Source organism: Zonotrichia leucophrys, chromosome 1 (assembly GCF_028769735.1).
Source record: "Zonotrichia leucophrys gambelii isolate GWCS_2022_RI chromosome 1, RI_Zleu_2.0, whole genome shotgun sequence".
NCBI lineage: Eukaryota > Metazoa > Chordata > Aves > Passeriformes > Passerellidae > Zonotrichia > Zonotrichia leucophrys.
Window position 1 is genome coordinate 15,069,492 of NC_088169.1, and position 19,946 is coordinate 15,089,437.

General features: G+C 39.3%; 1 protein-coding gene across 1 annotated transcript in view; it reads right to left on the minus strand.

Annotated features, from left to right (window-relative positions):
* PHEX (phosphate regulating endopeptidase X-linked) overlaps nucleotides 1-14,627 on the minus strand; it is a 94,984-nt gene extending 80,357 nt beyond the window's left edge. The window contains exons 1-3 of the mRNA XM_064707258.1: nucleotides 14,441-14,627; nucleotides 10,284-10,352; nucleotides 8,948-9,109 (exon numbers count right to left, since the gene is read on the minus strand). Coding sequence (XP_064563328.1) covers nucleotides 8,948-9,109; nucleotides 10,284-10,352; nucleotides 14,441-14,552 — 343 coding nt within the window. The 5' untranslated portion in view covers nucleotides 14,553-14,627. The remainder of the gene's footprint in view (nucleotides 1-8,947; nucleotides 9,110-10,283; nucleotides 10,353-14,440) is intronic.
* Between the last annotated feature and the right edge of the window lie 5,319 nt (nucleotides 14,628-19,946).

Below are 19,946 nucleotides of genomic sequence, written 5' to 3' on the forward strand. Positions count from 1 at the left end.
TCGAACTCTCAGCACTCTGGATTTCAGAAGTCAAGATCAGGATGGTTCACAGAGCAGAGATTTGGCCAAGATGCCAAAGGGCACACAAAGAACTTTGATACCACACTGCTATTACAGACATCACAGTTGGACAAATGTGCAGTCTGTAGCAACATGAGCTTGCACGTTTCAAGAGTGATAATTTCAGAATGGTTTGGGACCAGCTGACATTCATTTAGAGTATCTGGTTTCCAGTTCCTCCTTCTCAGAGTCCAAAGTGAAGGAGAGCTGGCAGTGGTAAGTATCATTGTTCCTACAAGGGGCACAATGTTCTACCCCAAAATAAAAGCACTGGCCACAGCACATAGAATTATACACAAGACTGCTGAGATCTTTTGACCAATGGTAACATTTCTGTCTTGATACATGAAAATAAGAGTTAATTAAACTGCAACATTCCAGGCTACAAAATAGTCAAAGAAGAAAATCTGATACATGTAGTTTTATTCTCATCAGTTTGGAAAAGGGACTTAGGGGGAGAGTGAAGAATATTATATATATATATATGTATGTATGTATGTTCTAAATGGAAGTGATAGACTTAATTGATATTTCAAGCTGAACACATTTCTTGGGAACAAGACAAGTATCATCAAGCCAAGACTATTCTTAGAGTTAAATCTGTTTCTTCAGAGCACTCTTCTGAAAAAGAAATGGACATCTGCTGTAGGACACAACATTTAATGTTTCAGTACAACTTTATCCATCTTAGCTGGTTAATAGCACAGGTCAAACTCCCACTTGAATGCACCCACCCAGCTTCCATTTCAGAATTGCTGTGCATCTGAAAGCCTTGGAAGAAGTGCAAAGCAAGATATTGCCTGCCTGGAAAATACCACAGAGACAAATCTCAGTGGAGGGGCAGATGACTGCTCACAGTTCTTGTCTGACACCAGTGCAACCCAACCTCAAATTCATCATTTCAAGGCCTCGTTAAAGTCCTCAATGCCTTAAAAACACAAGTTCTGCTGACAATGTCTCCTGATAGGCAACTTAAGTATGCAAAATCACTTCTTTCCTCTAGTAGCAATTGATGACAATATTTGGTTTCTGAGGTTTCCCTAAAATATGAGCTAACATAAATTTATTTCCTTTTTTGTAAACTATTGATTCTGCTAATTGCTCTGCATTGCTTCTTGCTAGTTCACATATTTTGTGTACAGTCTGACATGTGAAGTCTGGAGTCCTTTCCCCCACCAGACACTTTATTAGAAGCGAACTGCAAATAATTGGTTTTCAATAAAAATTTGTTTCCAAAAGTCCAAAATATGAAAATACACAATCTAAAGATAAAATTTTTACTCCCTCACAAATAAACAAGCATGAAAAGTGATGAAAAAATTTCTCGCCACCATAAATAAATTAAATAATTGCTAAATTGTTACTGACATTAAGCCTTTTCTTCCTTTTCTCTGTGCGTTGGTGGCTATAAAGAATTCTTAGTTTCAGAGCACAGGAAGGGAAGTAACCAAGCCTAATACAGTACAAAGTATATTTCCTTGCATTTTATAAGTACCTATTTTGAGTTTTTGATTAATTATAGTCCATATTTCTCTACTGTTTGCTAAATATATATATGGGAGAACAAACTAGCATCAAAGGCTTGCAAAAAAAATCTTTCTCCATATGGTTAAAACTACCCTTGCCTAATTAAAGCCTTTTGATTTGAGTGTCTAAAGTAAAATAAGATAGCAAATCAATACACTTTTCTGGTGCTTATAACACAGTTTTAAAATTTTTCCAAAGCACACCTTATTTCCACTTTCATGTCTTTTGCATTCCCTTCTTAACCAGCCTTCCACTACTTTCTTACATTTCTTCTCTCAGTTCCCCATTGTTAATAATCAGATCACCAGAACCAGAATCATCTTACAGGTGTACATAAGTGATTGAAATAATCACTCAATGCAAATTTAATATTGCAAACCCCTTGTTCACAGAGAAATATGAAACCATGCAGAGCACTAGCCTCCTCTCAGATTGCCCACACCTGCTGTATTGTATATTCCCACTTTGGAAGGCAGAACCACCCAGGATGTCAATGGACGGGGCCATTAGTCACTTTTGGAAGGCCTTGTGTTGGCTCACAGGCCTCAGATATGCCTTAGATATTAAATATAAAAGTTTCCCTATTATTAAACCAGTAACTAGTTTGTTTTTGTTTTCTTCTTTAATAAATCTACCAGTGTTTTCTGCAGTTCCATAAGTTCATTCCTCAGAATAGCCCCTGTGGAAGTGATGCCTTAATCTCGGTCTGCCTTGCTCTGATAAACTGTGTCTCCCTCCTCCCCTTTATTTTATTTTGTGAGCTGAGGGGAGAGGATGGGTTTTAGTGTTGAGGATGGGTTGTTGGTGTTGAGGATGGCAGTTGGTTGCTGGTGGGAATTTTGTTTGTTTGCTCTTCTTTTCATTGTTTTGGTTTTTAGGGGGTTGGTTAGGGTTTTCTGTTCAGTTTGGGGGTTTATTTTGTTGGTTTTTCTTAAAGGTATTTAATCATGACCAAGACACCGGTTATCAATTCAGGAAACTATCTTTTTTATTTGATGCAATTAATGTCCGTCAACCAATTCTTGATGGCAGCATTCATCTCATCATGGATGGAGCAGTGACTCTTGAAAAATAACAGCCCCTCATTATTAATTTTTATGATATTCCAATGGAACATTTAAATCATTATGAATTAATTTTGCACTCATGAGGATGTAATTATTATGAATATGTATTTCCACAGGAATTCATGACAATATCATAATTAATCGATTCATATAGGTTCTAGTTCCCAAGGAACATAAACCAAGTAGAACAAAAAATATTCCCAAATACGAATTTCATTAAAGGATTCTATATTTAGACAAATAAACCCAACTAATGTACTGACATTCTAGGGTTCCCCTTCACCCTGTGACAAGAAATTCCCCCACAAATTCTTTCCTTGAATATCCATTTTAGCAATATGGAAGTTCTCATGGAAATAGCATTCACACAGCTGTGCTTACATAAATGCTTCCTAATGCTGCTCAGTGCCCTAACACACAGCACATTTCCCAAACGGAAATGTTGTTTGTTTACAGTTTCAGTATTTGGTAAATTCTCTGAGTTTGTATATCAAAAGATAAGCCCATCATGCGAGTTCCTCCAAAAGTCAACATAATTGTACACAAACTGTGACCAAAAAAATATTGTTTTATAAGGAAGTGAGACCCTCTATTCATAAATTAAATTTCAATGATAAATCTTACTCATTTGAGTAGAATTGTCCTCTTTCCTGCCCTGCCCTTCTGGCCTCCTAGCATTATGCTTTAGGGGATAACACATGTCACTGTAGTGTTAGGCAAAAGACTTTAAAACACATTTACACCAGAAGATTGTAAATTTCCCAATCATTACAATATAGGTGGAGCTCCATACTAAATGGCAGCATTACATTTATTTCATTACAATAATACTTTCAACATGTACTTGTGGAAATTTTTTGGTCAAAAAGGGGAATCATATGTCATAGATTGCTGGGCCTTCCAAGGCATCAATCCTGATTCTGTAAAATTGCCCACCCAAACATAGCCATTAAAAATTTTGAAATTCAGTATCTGCAAGTATGAGTGGCACATATCATACAAACTTCAGGTTCACTGTAAATTTAAGGCAAATATGTGCCACACGTGGAACAGGAGCAAGCAGAATGCCCTGCTCAGGTTCTAGCTGAGGGCTCAGGGGAGGATGCCATTCTTGCCTCCAAACCAGGCAGCTGCTGTGGGAATCCTGCGGCTCAGTCACTGTGCTGCCTTTAAACCTCATTTAGGAACCAAAATTGTCTCCTCTCTGTACTCATGGTTTCCCAAAAATCGCCCATTACAAACAATTTTCATTCTGAGCAGCCACAAAGCCTGGAAAAAGTCCTGGCTTCTCCACTTTTGACTTAGGTACTTACCCAAAACCTACTCACTTCTTGCCTGGAGAGATTTACCTGACTTGTGCCACTTATGTTTTCTCTTACATTTTCTTACAAATAAGCCACTATAGTAAAGATTTGACTACTGAAGAAGTGTCTGTACCATTGAAAAGAGATCCATTTATTGCAGAAAAGACCAAGCAAAACAGCATGAAGTGCTATTGATTTTTTCTGCCTTCTTGTTATTCAAGAGCAGTTAGCCAGCAATATATTGGAGGCAAAACCATAAATATCCTCTTTTATTTTGATTGCTACTGGTATTCTTCCTCATACTTGGGACAGCTCTCAAAAAGCCCAAATAATTTTGAAGGAAACAAATCACAAGAGACGGGTCAGCTAATGGAAACCTGGGGAGAAGTGTCAGCAGCTGCATTACAGATTTCATGGGACACATCCAAACTATCCCAGTGGTCCCAGCTGAGCACCAGTTGAATGGTGGGAGATAAAACCAGCCCTAAAAGAGCCCCATGGCACAGGGTCCTCTGTGCAGGAGAGCAACCACTCAACAGCAACAACTGCTCAACACCAACTCCTGGGATCAGTGGTGAAAGGATATCCTATAGTCAAACAGCATAAATTTCCAGAGATATTTTTACTTACCAGTTTTACTTATAAACAATTTCTTTTCCAAAGGAAATCATTGCAGATTATCTTGGGAAAAGCTGCCTACGCTGCCAAGATATTTTGTTTGCTGTCTGTCTCATGTTCTTTAGAAACCCACACACCATATTCTCCTAAAAGGCCTCCATTTCTTTCTGTTTACCGCACTGGAAATTCCTCATTTTAAACTGACTGACATTCAGAAAACAGCCACACTACAAAGCTTAGCACAGCAAATCAGCCTGAAGTAGGTGTCTCACTGGACCAGGAGCAGTATGGAGTCTTAATTTTTAAACTGTTTCCACAGTCATAAATTAAATTGAAAAGATCTGGAAGATATATTCACAAATTATTCACATAATTTAAATCAGCTCCTTTGCAGTGCTGAGATTTAGGAATGTTTGTGGAGTTTTGTTTTGTTGTTTTCATTTTAATTTATTGCTTCCTGCACGGTCACTCCCAGAAAGAAAAAAATAAGCCAGCTGTATACCATTGTACTTCAGAGAAAGGAAAAGAAGCTTCTGGGTTCACCACCAACATTCACCTCAGGTAATAAGCACTGAATTATGTGCCTCAGACCTCCAGCTCTGAACTGTTCACAAAAAGCCACTTGCTTTTCAGTGACAAGACAAAAGCCCTCCTAAAACCTTAATGGAGGTCATCAAATCAAGATGGAACAATTCATCAGGAACACAAATAGCTTTGCAGGAAATATTATGGTAATTGGGAAAACATTTAGTAACTCCTAGAGTTACTGCTATCTTGCCCTGACATGAGGCTGAAGCTGTTGCAGTTTGAGATCGCTTCTGTTCATACAACACAGGCCACAGCCAAATGATTCTTTCCATTTTGGAGAACTCCAAGAACTTCCTCATCAGAGGCCTCTTGGGCACCAGGAGTGTTAGCTCTTTAGTGAGGTACTTTTTAACAAGTGGTGTAGCTGAAAAGGAAAGGCTGGCTCCAGCCAGGAACGGTTAAAGGGAAGTAGTCATATATCAGTCCTCTCCAGAAAAGTTCTATAAGGAATAGTTCTATAAGCAATTTTAACCTAAATATTACATGTCCCTTACCTAGGTTTGGATCAAAACCCAAACCACAGGCCTCTGCTTTTGAGGTATTTTTGGCTCTACAATTATCTCCTTTACGTTCCTCCACGACGCCTGAAATCCTGCTGAAGGTCACATCCAAGGAAAGACCTACCACTACTTTCTCCAGGCTGGAACTTTATTTATTTTGTATAGTCAGGAGATCAAAGCAAGTTACACATGTGGTTTGTGGATTCCTTTGAGCACAGAAAAATAAACCCAAGTACCCTCAAACAACATATGGAAAAGAAATTAAAGAGGATATGATATGATTTTAGCTTGAATGCATCTTAAGACAGCCAGAGAAACCCATGGGAGCATCATATACATATACATATACATATTCCTACCCCATTATAAACCCAAATCTTAAAAAAACCCTACTTTTAACTATCACATTACGGTTTTGATATCTAGAAGAACACCAAAATTAATACTTCTAATCCTGATCTTTTAATCAACCAGAGATATGCAGACAAAAAAATCTACCACCCAGTAGTCCTTAGCTATTTTGGATTGACCTACTACCATTTCCTCTTTAGAATTCCTTATTAAGGTACCAAAAACCTTCACTGATACAGAAAATGTTCTACCCTTTTTGAAGCTGACACCTGAAAAGCTGTTTGCTCTTGTGAGTCTCAAAAAAGCGCCAAGAACACACCAAAAAAAGCCCACAAAAAGAGAAAACTAAACAAAACCCAAAATTGCAAACACACACTAAAAGAAACAAAAAACAAACAAAACAAAACAAACCCACCAACAAAGAAACCACAAACAAACAAAAACACCCAAAAGAAATGGAAAAAAAATGCTTTGTTCTCAAGCCCACTAACACCTAATGCAGGGCTCAGTACATTACATTACACAGCCACAAACTAAAACCAAAAACTACCTTTTATTGGTAAGACAAAATTAATTCTTACACTTGCTACTCATTATCTACTGGAAGATCTTCTTCTGCAGCAATTGCTCCTGAACCAAAACAAAAAAGTTTCCAGAATATTGAAGATATTCAATCTGTGTAACAGGTCTTTGCCCAAAATCCCTTTTCTCTGGAACAGGAGTAGGCTCAGGAACATTCAGGGACCAAAAACAGATTAGATGTCTAAATAGTTTCTTTCAACTAACATAATTTTTTAATATATAGCCTGAATAAATGTCTCCATCTCTATCATACCATCAAAGAAAATAAAAAATGAAAAATGTGTCTTTCTGCCAAGCCATGTTATCATTTTAAGATTAATAGTTTTCTTTAATATGATAAATATTTCAGAGCATAGAACTTGCATAATGACCAGGTCTTTAAATACTGAGGTTTTTTTTAATCTACTGAATGTCAAACAGGGATATTTACCATGTGGTACAAAGTTCTGCTAAGAGTTCTTGAGAAAGGAGAGATTAAATTTGCTTCCAAGGTCTATTCAGCCCTATAACTGTTTCTCTGTGCAGAAGTTCTTCCTCTTGCTAAAACTGCTAGCAAGGTTGTGGTCATACACAAATTAATAACTCAGTGTTGAGCTAATATATTGAGATAGCACAAGAGAAAACACAAATATACCTAGAGGCTGAAGTTATGCTTATTATTTCAGCTACCAATGCTTTCCATTTTCCTTTTTTTTAATTACAAATAATCTATTTTGGAAAGTTTATGAAGTAAAAAGTTAAGGAAGAGATGGGAAGTTTTATTTTAAAAACACTCCTGTACACCAACCAGCATTTCACATATTTTTGTCCCTATCTGTGCCAAGGGCCTCTTATTAAATAAATTTGCATCAACTCCCTTTATCTGATACAGAGTTTTCATTAAGCAAATGCTTCCCATTTGGATGTTTCTTTCTTTGTCTTGCATTTTTTCTAGCTATGTACTAGCAACTTCTAAAGGAACTGCAGAAAGAAAACCAAATAAAAATCTGGCTTAGCATGATGTCCTTGATTAGGACCTGCAAAAAGAGGAAATTAGGGATGACAGAGACAGCTTGCTACTCTATATTCAATTAAGACTGGCCTCTTTGTGGCTATGGTTCATGCAGGACGTGCACTTATCTAATACAGCCCAATTCTGGCAGCAGAACAATTAGAATGCAAAGCATAACTTCAAATAGGCTCTGGCAACATTATTTTTCTTTTCCTTGTGACATCTTCAGCAGACTTTAAACAAAAGTCTTGAGATCATGTACTGTGCTGAAAACCAAAACTCATATTCTGAACCCAAATGCAGCTTTTAATACACTTAATGATGTGAAAATTGGATACAATAAGACTGCAGAAAGCAATTGGAGAAGAGCTTTGGTGCCTACACAAAACTCAAAGAAAAACAAATGCTGTATTTAAGCATGAAATTCTAAAATTGGCCTCTGTTCTGTGGTGAACTCAAGCAGGATTCTTATGTCAATTATGTACTCAAGGTGGGCAAAGCTCAAGCACACCACCAACAATATTAAATCTTGCATGTCTCCCTTTTTCTGAATGACTCACTTCTAGCCAAGACTGTAAGAATCTGGCAAGATTTTCCTACCTAACAATAATCATCACCCTTTCTCCCCAGCTGGCCTGCAGGGCTTCCTGGAGAGGTAGCCACACTTCAGAGTATAGCCCAAAGTCAAGTCACATGCAGATTAAAATACCTTTCTTCCTACACATTTCCACCCTGGAGCTATTTTTTCCTCCAGAAACACATTCTTAAGAAACTTTCTATTTCACTGATGATAGCTCAGGTACTTCAGGGGCAGCCTGAATGGCAGAGGGAAGGAAACCCAATATCCAAACAACCTCCATCTCTGGAAGCCTGAGAATTGCCTCTGCTGAGGGCTAGGTGTACTGGAAAATATCACCGTGGTTTGGCTTTATTACATTCTTTCCTGCTGTTGGCCACTGTTAGAGACAGCCCACTGCCCTGGACTGATGATTGATTTTGGGACATTCTTAATTGCATGTGCTGAGCTCCTACACTCTGGTCTAACCATCTACTTCAAGAGGGAAAGATTTAAATCCCCTTGTCTTTGCCTTTTGTTATAATCAATATAATTTCATCCATGCATTCTTAACTTGTAGAATTACCAGAATTCCCAAATTCTGTTTATGTTAAATTCATTATCTCTCAATGTAATTTTCAATTTTAAAAAAAGAAAAATATACTTAAAAGAGAACATCAAGTCAGGCTGTTGGGTGCTATCCAGTGATGAGAACTGTGAAGATTTTTGGTCCTCTCAAACTCAGCCAATTAACAAGTTACAGTGACAAGCCAATCAAGTACTTCTAGAAATTATCTATTTACCCTTTAGTTTGAGGTCCACTTTGTGTCGCAGCCAGGGATAAACACCATAGTTGGACATATCTTCAGGAATGGGGTTATTATCTATCCAGCCATCACATGCAAATCGATAGAAGTTCTCACATGGATCTACAGATTGATTTATCTTGCTCAGGATGCTAGCAGCTGTAAAAAAGACACCAAATAGATTTTGTGGAACACTTTTTCATAAATAGAGAATTAGACAGGGATACAGTCCAGAAATTATGATTAATGAGAAACAAACAAACAAACAAAAAAGACAAATATCTGCAATGAATCTTCTTGAGAGACATACAGCAACAATGGCTGAACTTAGCACTACATGAACATGAGCTGCTGGAGCCAGGCACTTGAAGACAGGCTCTCCATTGTTGTCATGATAGAATTAATTGCCTGAGGAATTTAGTAGTGATACATATTAAGCAGATTGTGATTAGCATTTCAGTAACTATGCACTGTTTACCTCTAGTTGAATACTGCACAAGAAAACAAATCAAATTCTGATCTACCATTCATTGGGAAAGATTTTCAGCATTTTCAGCTCCATTTTGTGACTGCTTCCTTACCAGTTACTATTTTCAGTGAAAGAGAGGTGGTAAGAGAGAGATCAGTCTGACAAGTCCAAGACTCAGTAGCTTTTCAATACATAATCATAAAACCATAAAATAGTTTGGCTTGGAAGGAACCCTTAAAGGTCACCTAGTCCAACCTTCTGCAATAAGCAGAGACATCGTCAACTAGACCAAGTTGCTCAGAGTCCCTGATCCAACCTGACCTTGAACACCTCCAGAATGGGGCATTCACAACTTCTCTGGGTGATTTGTGCCAGTGTTTCACCGCCCTCACCATAAAAATTTTCTTCTATATAACTATAACCCTCTTTTTATATAAAATCATATAAAATGTGTGCCAGATCTGGTACAAAAGCATCTCTTTGCTTAACAATACACTTGCTAGTTTTCTGATAACTGGAAAGGAAGCAACAAAATCTTCCTGAAGGTCTAGTCACTCAAAGTCACTCAACATTTTTTTTCCTATTAAAAAAAAAGAAAATGACCCCTCTGGGAAACTTTGAGTCAACCTAGTTAGACTAGTAGAATTAGACCAAATTAAAATGCGAATTTTAATTGTACAAAATAAACAAAACAGAAGCAACTTGAGGACTGACTTTCTAAAAAGTTTGGGATTGTCGTTCTTTCTCCCTCATTAACTGAGCTTTCTGAGTAAAATGTATAATGGGAAAAAAATTAAATGGTACAAATATCTCATTAACATACTATAATCATGATATAATTGAGAAGATAAAATTGCTGCTTACCAGCTTCAATGCATTCTGCAGTCAAACAGTACTGTTGCTTCGGATGAAACTTTATAAGACCTTGGCTAACTGCAAAAAGGAAAACCATAATGAGATCATTTGCAATGAATTTTGACAGCTGCAGCCAAATGTTGTGTACTCAATCATTCCAATATCAGTGCAGCCTCTGGTCCCAGTGCCTCTCTGACTGCACTGATTTAGAGCACTTAGAATGTACATTAAGTAAATATTTAGAATATATATTATGTAAATACTGCAGTTTGTACAAATAACTGCCCCTCCTAGTGCTGCTTTCTCCTTGCCCCTCTTTGCTCACAGGCAGCACAGAGCAAGGGCTGTCTGTGCACAGTGCCTGGAGCAGCATCACTTCAGCCCTACTCCCCGACAGTGAGCACCACCACATACTAACAATTCACATTGTTATCCTACTCCAGAGCTTGGAAATACAGGAGAACAGGACGGCTAGGCTCAGAAATGACCTTAAAGATCCTCTAATTCCAATGCTCTGCCATGGGCAGAGACCTTGCACAGGAAGGCTGCACCTTCCATGGTTGGAAATGCAACATGGGGCAGCCTCCCCACCCTCTGCAGGGCTTCCAGAGCTCCCTGAGCTGTGCTGCCCACACTGCCCTGCAGCAGCACTGCCCTGCCCAGCACACCCAGCACCTACAGGACCCTCCCAGGGTCTCCTCATTCCAGCCTGGAACAGAGCAGACTGCAATGGGCACAAGGATAGCTGTGCTTTATAGGGCACAACCCAGGTTCTGTCTGAATTGTCTTGTAAGTTTTGTAATTGCATTTGCTTCCCAAAGCCTTGCTGAGAAGAGCTATGAAATTGTCAGTTCATTTCGCTCATCTTTTAAAAACATGTATTACAACTGCCACTGAAATTTAAGCACAGGAATTGCTAATTTCAGACACTGCTCTCAGGCAGCAAATATGCAGATAATTAATACTTGCATTTAGGAAGGGAGAATCCCAAGGGATAGGTGAAATAGCTCTCACTAGATGTGCTCAGTAGGCATAAAGAAATGTCTCATTATACCCATTATCTTAATAACAGTCCATGGCAAAAACAAAAAAAGCAAATAACACTGAACGAAAAAACACAACAATGGAATATATTATGGTACCATAGCTTTAACAGTGTTGATAGTTCTAAAGCAATTTCTGCTGTAATTATATGTTGTTTTAAAGTGATAGAAAAATTTGAAATTTCATTTCAGCCCAGGAAAATTTTTTGCAAAACGTCCTAAAGCTAGAATTGAATAAAAAGCTCTTTCGTCTCTTCCAGTCTCACAGTTTTAATGGCAATTAATAGCAGAAATGGCTGGATTTCAATCCAAGTTTCTCAAAAAATGGGAATGTAAAACTATTTTTGGACAGCTTTTCCGAAGCTTTCATTGGTTTAGTGAAACACAACACCTCAAACACCTCTGTCAATTAGCCAAGAAATACACAAGATTTTGAGGCATGCAAAGGTTGTAATTGGAATATTGAAAACCAGGAGAAAATAGGGAAGTGCAGATCTCCAGAATATGATTTTGAGCCACTACAAAGATGAACTACAAATAATAGATACTGTCCCTTTTAATTAAGTGTTGCACTCCTCCCAGCTCACCTCTTTCCCTGATTAGAATTTAGTCCTTTAGAATCCATCCAGGTCTTGAATGCTTGCTAGACTTTTTTCACAACAAAGCAGAGAAAGGTGGGAAAAGCCCAGACATAATTTCATGCTTAATCTGAGGCAGCCCTTGTGCTTTTGATACTTCTAAACAAACACAAAATATCATTTCAATGGGACACCTACAATTTTATAATTAGAATAAATTTTTGGTAGTAACATTTCCATTTTAAATAACAGCTAATTTTGACAGAAAAAACTTTGCACAGTTTTTTTCTCTTGCCTTTTTTATTGTTAAGATAACTAATCACAGCATTATTACTTAGAGTCATGGTTATAACCCTCAGCATCCTAGCTTCCTCCTTGATAAGCCTGTTTCCAGATTGTTAAGCAAATGCACTCCACCACCGAGTTTAAAAAAATAAATCTATAAGGGAAAAGGAAAACAATACAAATGTACAGATGGAAATAATGTGAATGTTCCACCAAGTCTGTAGAAGAGGCTCCCAAATTGAGATTCAAAGCTGCCTGATTTCCCACCCAAGGGCACTGGAGAGCAATGTGCTTCCCCCAAGGAGGAGGCGGCTCCTGTCCTGTCACAGCCCCACTCCCACCAGAGTGCCACAGGCAGGACCCCAGCAATGCTCCCCACTGGAGTCACAGAGCGATCACAGCCAGCACGAGCAAGGAACAGTAAACAACAATGCCTGATTCTCCCACAGCCTCCTTGGACTTGTAGGAACTATGAGAAGAAGAGAGCAGGAGAAAGCTACGTTTCACTCCTCAGGCTGGAAAATCAATTTCAGGTGTATCAGAAACAATAAGTTTTGCAGACTAAATGAAAATTGAAGAAAAAAGAACATCTTGAGGTGCCTGAAGTGTTTAATATGGACAGAAAGAATGATGTCCATTTCTACAGTTAAATAAAACTTAAAAAAAAAATAGCTCAAACTTACAAACAAAACCATGTCACAATGAAGTGTGGAAACATCTAATTGAAAAAATGTTAAACCACAACAATTTAACTTTTTTTTCCTTGGTTTTTTAGGTTGAAAATTTCAGACCATTTCCAAAGAAATCCTAAAAGCATTTTGGCTGTCCCAAGGCCAGCATTTTTATTTTCTTAGCAGTTATGCCAATGAAAATTTTGATATTGAATTGCTGCCTACAGAACATGCCACAGGCACACTTGGAAAACTGTCTGCAAGAATTAATATATTTGCCTGAATTTTCACACCTGGCTATGGATAAAGCAGTTCTATCTCTGAGAAGCTGTGGTGGTAAATGTCAATTCCTTTTATTGCTCTAAGCAACAAACAAATAAATCTAGTGAAGGTAAAAAGAAATAAGGTCTCTCCATTATTACTCCCTGATGTTTATACTGCATTTTTTAAGGGAAAAACTTTTTCTTTTATCTAGAAATTAGAAGATTCAAACTCACTCATGGTTATAAAAAGTTTACTTGAATGGGATCACTGACACAGGAGTTATTTTCCTGCAAATGTGGCAGAAATTGCTCAAGAGCGAAAGAGCTCTAACCAAGAGTGAGCCTGTTGCTTTAAATATTCTATGGAAAACCTGACATTGTTTTATGACTGCAAACAAAGCAGACCTTTCAAACAAGATCATAAAGGATTGGATGAAAGAAAAAGATACACTTAGAGGAAAGGCTTCCACCAATCTAGGGAAATCTGTTTTGGTCTAAAGAAACAAAAAGTTGGGCAGAATTGTTCCAAAAGAGGATCCAACTCTGCAAAGTTCTTACAGGATAAAGCACAGTTTCCTCTTTGCTTGGAGTTTCTGGGCATATTTATACTTCTACACATAATTTCAAAAGTGTACACATATGCTTTCAAGTTATGCTAACAAAACCAAACTACAGTTAATTCCAAATCTAGGAGAGGAAAAACTATTTCCTTCTTAGTTGCATCTAGTTACAGCTTATATATCTAACAAAAATATTTCAATTTCATCTTAGATGCACTCTTTATGACTTTTGTAAAGGCAACTTTGCAATTCATCATAGAAGAACAGAAAGATCTAAAAAATGTGCACACATATGCACTATTGAAGCTTTCTACAGGGGTTTTAGTCAAGCCCTAAATGAAAACCAAATGAAGGAAAACCCAAAAAGATTCCATAAAATGCACGCACTGCAGAGATTCATTTTCAGGAAACAGAGAATATTATTCCACATCAGTCACAACCACTGAATCCATAATCAGCATAATCTCACCTGCTTCTCTCTGTCCTGTGGAAGAACCCAAGTCTGGTCAGAACACATTCAACTGAATATCCAAATTTAAATTCAGCATTCAAAATGCTACATGAGTTCCCATTGCATCCCCCAGCTCTAGCATTCCCACAACAAGAACTCCTTTACTGACACATAACCCCTCCAGGATAAATATAAAAAGAGGCGAAAGAAAAAGAGATTTCGATTTTCACCGAAAGACGTTGTGAGACACAAACACGGGCACCCAGCAGGCAGGCTGGAGGTTGTGCTCAGGTTAGTGTCAAGGCTTTCACTTACCCAAGAAAAGAGCGGTGCCAAGCACAACAGTGCTGCTCACAAAGACACCGAGGGCGATCCGAGTGGCTTTGCTGCCTGCTCCCCTGGCCTCGGGGACTGTCTCTCCTTCCATCAGGACAGCTTGGGAGGTGCTTGCTCTCTCAAAAGTCTGGTTTTCCCCTGCTGCTGTTGTGTCAGTGTTTCAACTGTTCACAAACTGTGCCCATGTGCTCTCCTCCTCCTCCTCTTCTCTCCTATTTAAAACTCCAGGTTTCTGTCATGAACCATTTCCTAGGCACTTCCTGCTCTCTCCCTCTCAAAGCAAAATCACATGGAAAACAGTGGCTGTCTCCTACGTTGTGCTCTGCCCAGGAGGAGGAAAGGCAAGCAGTGGCCACCGTTAGCGCAGCCCTTGCTGCCTGTAGGAGCCAAGTGCTCAGCAGTCCCCCTTATCAGGGGTTCCCAACACAGGCATTTCACAACGTCGCCGAACAGATGTTTTAACTATTCAAAGGGCTGCACACCCTCTCCAATCAAAGCAGGATTGCTGACAACTTCTACAAACACAAGTCTGATGGAAGGGGTTTTTTTTCTCCTTGTACTTCTTTAAAAAGACTAATTATCTGCTGACTAAAGTTTTCTCCTTTCAAACCATTGCTGCTGCATCATTTGGCTTCAGAAGAGGTACCCACTCAGCAGACAAATCCCTTTTTAAAGCTTCCTAAGAACTCTTAGAATATCATGTAGCATTTTATTTCGGGAATTTGGTATGTGACACTGTGTGCCAAAAATCACAGTCAAGCAGCACAAAGCAATAATCAGCCAACCTACAGAAAAGTTGTGCTCTAAAAGCTAGATCTGTTTTTTTCTAGGCAAGATATTTCAGTCCTTGCTGGTACACAACACATTTTAAGAGATGATCCTATGCTTCCAAGTCAAGTAGTACTATAAGCTTAGTGGAAAAGTATCTATTTGGCACTTGAAGATGGTAGGGGATTAAAAAAAATATCTTTTTTATATAGATTTCTCAGTGGAGTAAACTTGGAGTCCCCTCCATGTAGCAAACATTCTCCATTCATCAAGTAAAAAAATAGCCATTTCAGGGTGAATTCTCTGAGCTGAGTGTGACATTCAGCTCTCTGAGGAGCGCTTGCTTTCTCGAGAGCTGGACTCTCACACTAAACGTAAGGATGCAGGGAGAGGCAGCACCATGCTCATGTTCTCAACAGTTTATGTTACTGAGTTACTTACTTTCATGGGGACTTAAAAGTCCTTATCTCAGCTCCCAACCATTCTGATAATAAGTTGCACAAGTAGAGAGAGAAGAAAGACATACATGTGTCACAAAATGTGTGTAATGGCAGTTGTGAGCCTGGAGACTGAAACCTTTTTCCATGTGAGTACCTGCACACAAGTTGTCCTGGATGTCACATCAACCTAAAGGGAAAGCCCACTCTACCTAGAAGACTTAGAGTCTGATGGTCCTGAAATCCAAACTTCTCATCCCCCTCTACTGCCTTTGGTGATGTCCCGCAAACAAAATGCCCCCAGTTCTTATTCCTGTCCCTCTTCACCAGCAAGTTCCAAGAGGGCATTCCCTGCTTGATGCAGAACAGGAAAAAAACATTTGCTCTTTTTCACCTGCCTATTGTCCCACATATAACCCATGATTTTGACATCTATCAGCTGAGGCAAGAGAGGGAAATGATGCTGCAGAACCAGGAGGACCACACGCCTCCCACTATAAAAATTCCCACTCGTGTGAATGACTCCATGGGTGTGAGCAGATATCTGGTTATAAGAAATACTCAGCACAAGACTGTTACCAGCACAGGTCTGGGAAGGTATTTGTGTGACATTGGTGCAGTTTAGTCCTCATATCAGAAACCACTATGATCTCAAAAGGGCTGCCAAAAGGGCAGGGTATTGACAGAAAATGCATGGACACCATGTGATCTCAACACTTAATCCACGTATCCGTTACCCAAATGCTGAGTAAACCTCAGAAGGAGCTTTTGACAAGTATTTGCTGTTGGTTACCTGATGGTTTTTCTAGTGTACCCCAACGTTACAAATACTGAGCTATTAGACCTATTCATACTGTCAGTTTTATGTCCCCCCAACCAACACTGAATTATCATATGCTTACTCAATTCTCCCAGAATTTCTACATTTCAGCTTCTTCCCCCTCGAGAAGTACTTGTATGTACTGAACATCATGCTCTACCAGTGTTTCACTAGCAGGATTTTGCTTTCATCAGTTTTTGCACATGGGTAAAGCCTTATAAAATCAGGGCCTTGTTACCCTTGTAAAATCATGGCTCAGGCCTGATAGGCTAAATAGGAGGGAACTATGGGAGAGTGACTCATCTGGAATAGGGATGGAGAGATGTGAGAGATGTGCTGCGTGACGGCTGCATTGTCCACATCATGCTGTTCAGTAGTTGGCTGACTTGGGCTTGTTGTACCTTACCTTTACTAGGTAAACTGATAAATGGCTAACCGCTTAAAAAGGCCTGTTTTTGCAATAAAGCAGCTCTCCTTTGCACTGCCTGGGGACTCTGCATCACTCTACATCATCACAATTGAGCCCTTTCTAGGACAACATCAAGCCAGAAACTAAGAACAGCTTTCAACAGACAAAGCAGCAACCTGTTATTTCTTTTTGGAAATCTGTGTCAGGGAAAAAGGGAAAGATAGGGAAAGAGCAGGGAGAAGCTGGACAATTAATTCCCCTCTCCCAAACACAAGAAGGTGAGGACTATGGGAACATCAAGCTACCCCAACAAAATCCAGCAAGCTCCAACTACACAAGTCCTCTGGCAAGTCAGCTCCAAGCAGCACCTAATCCTTGTGGCAAGAAAAATCACAAATCAGCTGTCAGCAACAGAATGACTTTTCCATGTTTGGGTTTGTGGGCTTATTTACACTGTGGCATAGTATAAAGTGTCCTTTCCTCTGGCTGTAGAGCCTGCCTGTAGTCAATAAACCATCTTGGTTTCTCCAGCATGTACAGAACTATGAAATTACAGCTAAACCATAAACAGCTGCAGGCAGCAGCTGCAGAGGTCCATTTCTGGCAGTGTTTGAAAAGGTGCACAGAGCACATGTGAGTAAGTTCCTGATGTTGATGATCTGTGACAGAAGCTTGTGGAATTTAATTCTCGTTTTTGATGAGCGTTCTAGGATTTGGTTGCCTTGCTCTTCCCAAGTCCAGCAGCTCTTTGGCAGGTACAGGATACATGGCTACACCTCCTGCTGGAACTGCTAACAGCACTCCTGGCCATTGCAGCCCAATAAGGCACTTAATGAGGCTGTGCAAAGACTCTGCTAAACATTCATAAAACATTGAACAGACATAAGAGGCAAAAAAGCAATAACTAAATGCTACATGCTCCAAACCACACTTCATTCACTCAGAATTCCATCTGAACCAAGATCCCACTCAAACAATGGGATCACTCTGGCATTTGTAACAAAGCCAGGACAATGCATAAACAATTCTATCCATGGTCATATGTCAGAGCTGGCCAACCCTCTGGAACGTGCTCTGGGCTGAACCACAGCAAGTGTCCCAGCCTCTAGAAAAGGTCTGTCTGTGAATATGTGTGTGTGTATGCACATGAATGTACACTCACAAACACACACTAGTGTGTGTTATCCTGCTCTTCCACAAGCAGACACAATTCTCACTTCCAGCCATTATGTCAGAGTCAGACAAGAGCATTATCAAAGCTAAAATCAATAGCACCATGTCAGCTTCACCTCATATAGCTTGGCCCAAGAAAGTGAGGTTTGATTATTCAATTGATCAACAAAATCACACATATTGCCCAGTTTTCACTGGAACAGTCCAAACCAGTTGCATAGGTGTTGGTGAATGTCTGGAACAGCAAAACAGCCTGAAGACAGCACATAGCCAGCCCAAGCTTGCTTAAAGAACCTGTGTGCAATGAGCCTGAGTACTGTAAAATATTTCATCTTTCTGGCATTCAGATAACTTCAAAACATATTAAAACAATCATTGATACTTTTTATAAAAAGAGAAAAAAATCCCAGTTCAATTCTAGATGTAAACCCCAATGTAATACAGGTAAAACATCTTAGGTTACACCAACACGTGAGTTACAGACATTGCCTCAGAGGACACTGTCCTCATGTGCACATTAAACACTTGTCCTACCTAAGAGGTTCCTAAAGTACATTAGTGCAAGTACAGCTTATCAGAAGCAGTCCACAATCACAGCATCACAGCTTTGGTGATGTACTATTGAGCATTTTTAGCCCATGGTAAAAGGAAAACACAGTCACCATCACACTGATGGAAGCAGAGACACCAGATACAGCTTGAGTGGCTTCCTCATAGAAACAGAGCTATATGCTGGCTTCATTGAAAGAGATTAATTAGTGTGGGTCAGAGTAAAGGCTGTATTCCACCCCATTTCACCCTGGGCCTTGAACTGGTTTTTTGGACTATGCAGCTGTTGTAGCCAGAACTGGGCTTTATGTACACAAAGCGAACTCGAGAAAAGCCCAACATGTTGCATTTGGAGACAGCTTGACCAGTTGTCATCAGATCTCTGAATTTTATAAATTACACTCCCTTGGCTACAAAAGCTGCCAAATTTCTGTACAGCAGCCAACAGAAACCACACACTGGCACTAATTCATGTCCTTTATTCATGGGACAAATACAGCTGGAAATAAATGACTCTATTGTTTTCCACTGGTCCAGCCACATCACAGAAGGCCTCAGTGCATCTGTGAGAATGTGGATCATTAATTAGGAGTCAATACTGAGCCAACAGGATTTGCAGGGCTCCAAACACTGCTGGTGGCAAGCTTCTCCACTAACTATAACTGCAGCTGTAAGGAGAACACCCTGCAAAGCAGAAAACTTTGCTCTCCAACATTTAATACCCAAATCAATTTTTTCTTTTTCTATTCCAAGTAGACTAAGCTATTCTCATTACTCCAAGAGCAATTTTTCCCTTCTGCAGGAAACATTGCATTCTCTGACCAAAAGGTGCTTATATCTAACCCAAACAGCAACTGACTATGAAACCAAACATCTGGGATGATTAAAGTTACACCACTTAAGTTTGCAAGCTTTTTATTTGCTTCTTTTGAAAAAGCACTTTAACGAAGCAATGCATATGTTCTCAAGCAGAAGGAACTGCTTTAGGTCTTCCGGCAATTTTTCGTCAAGAAGCACATTAAATTCTGGCTAAACCAAACACTACTTCTCCTAAAGACCACATTCTCACTACAGCCAGAGAGTGTTTACACTCAGCCATCACATGGGCATCCTTCCCATCTGTCATCCTGCTGCAGAGATTAAACAAGGGTGCATGCTGACATGGGCTGTAGAATGGCAATTCAGTTGGGGATTAAGAAATACACAAAATACCCTGGCATAACTCAGAGCAAATTTTTGGTTTTTTTCATATAGTCTAACTATGTATATAGGCTGTAAAGACACTGAAAAAGACATTGCTGGGAAATATCATTTTTCCAGTGGCTACAG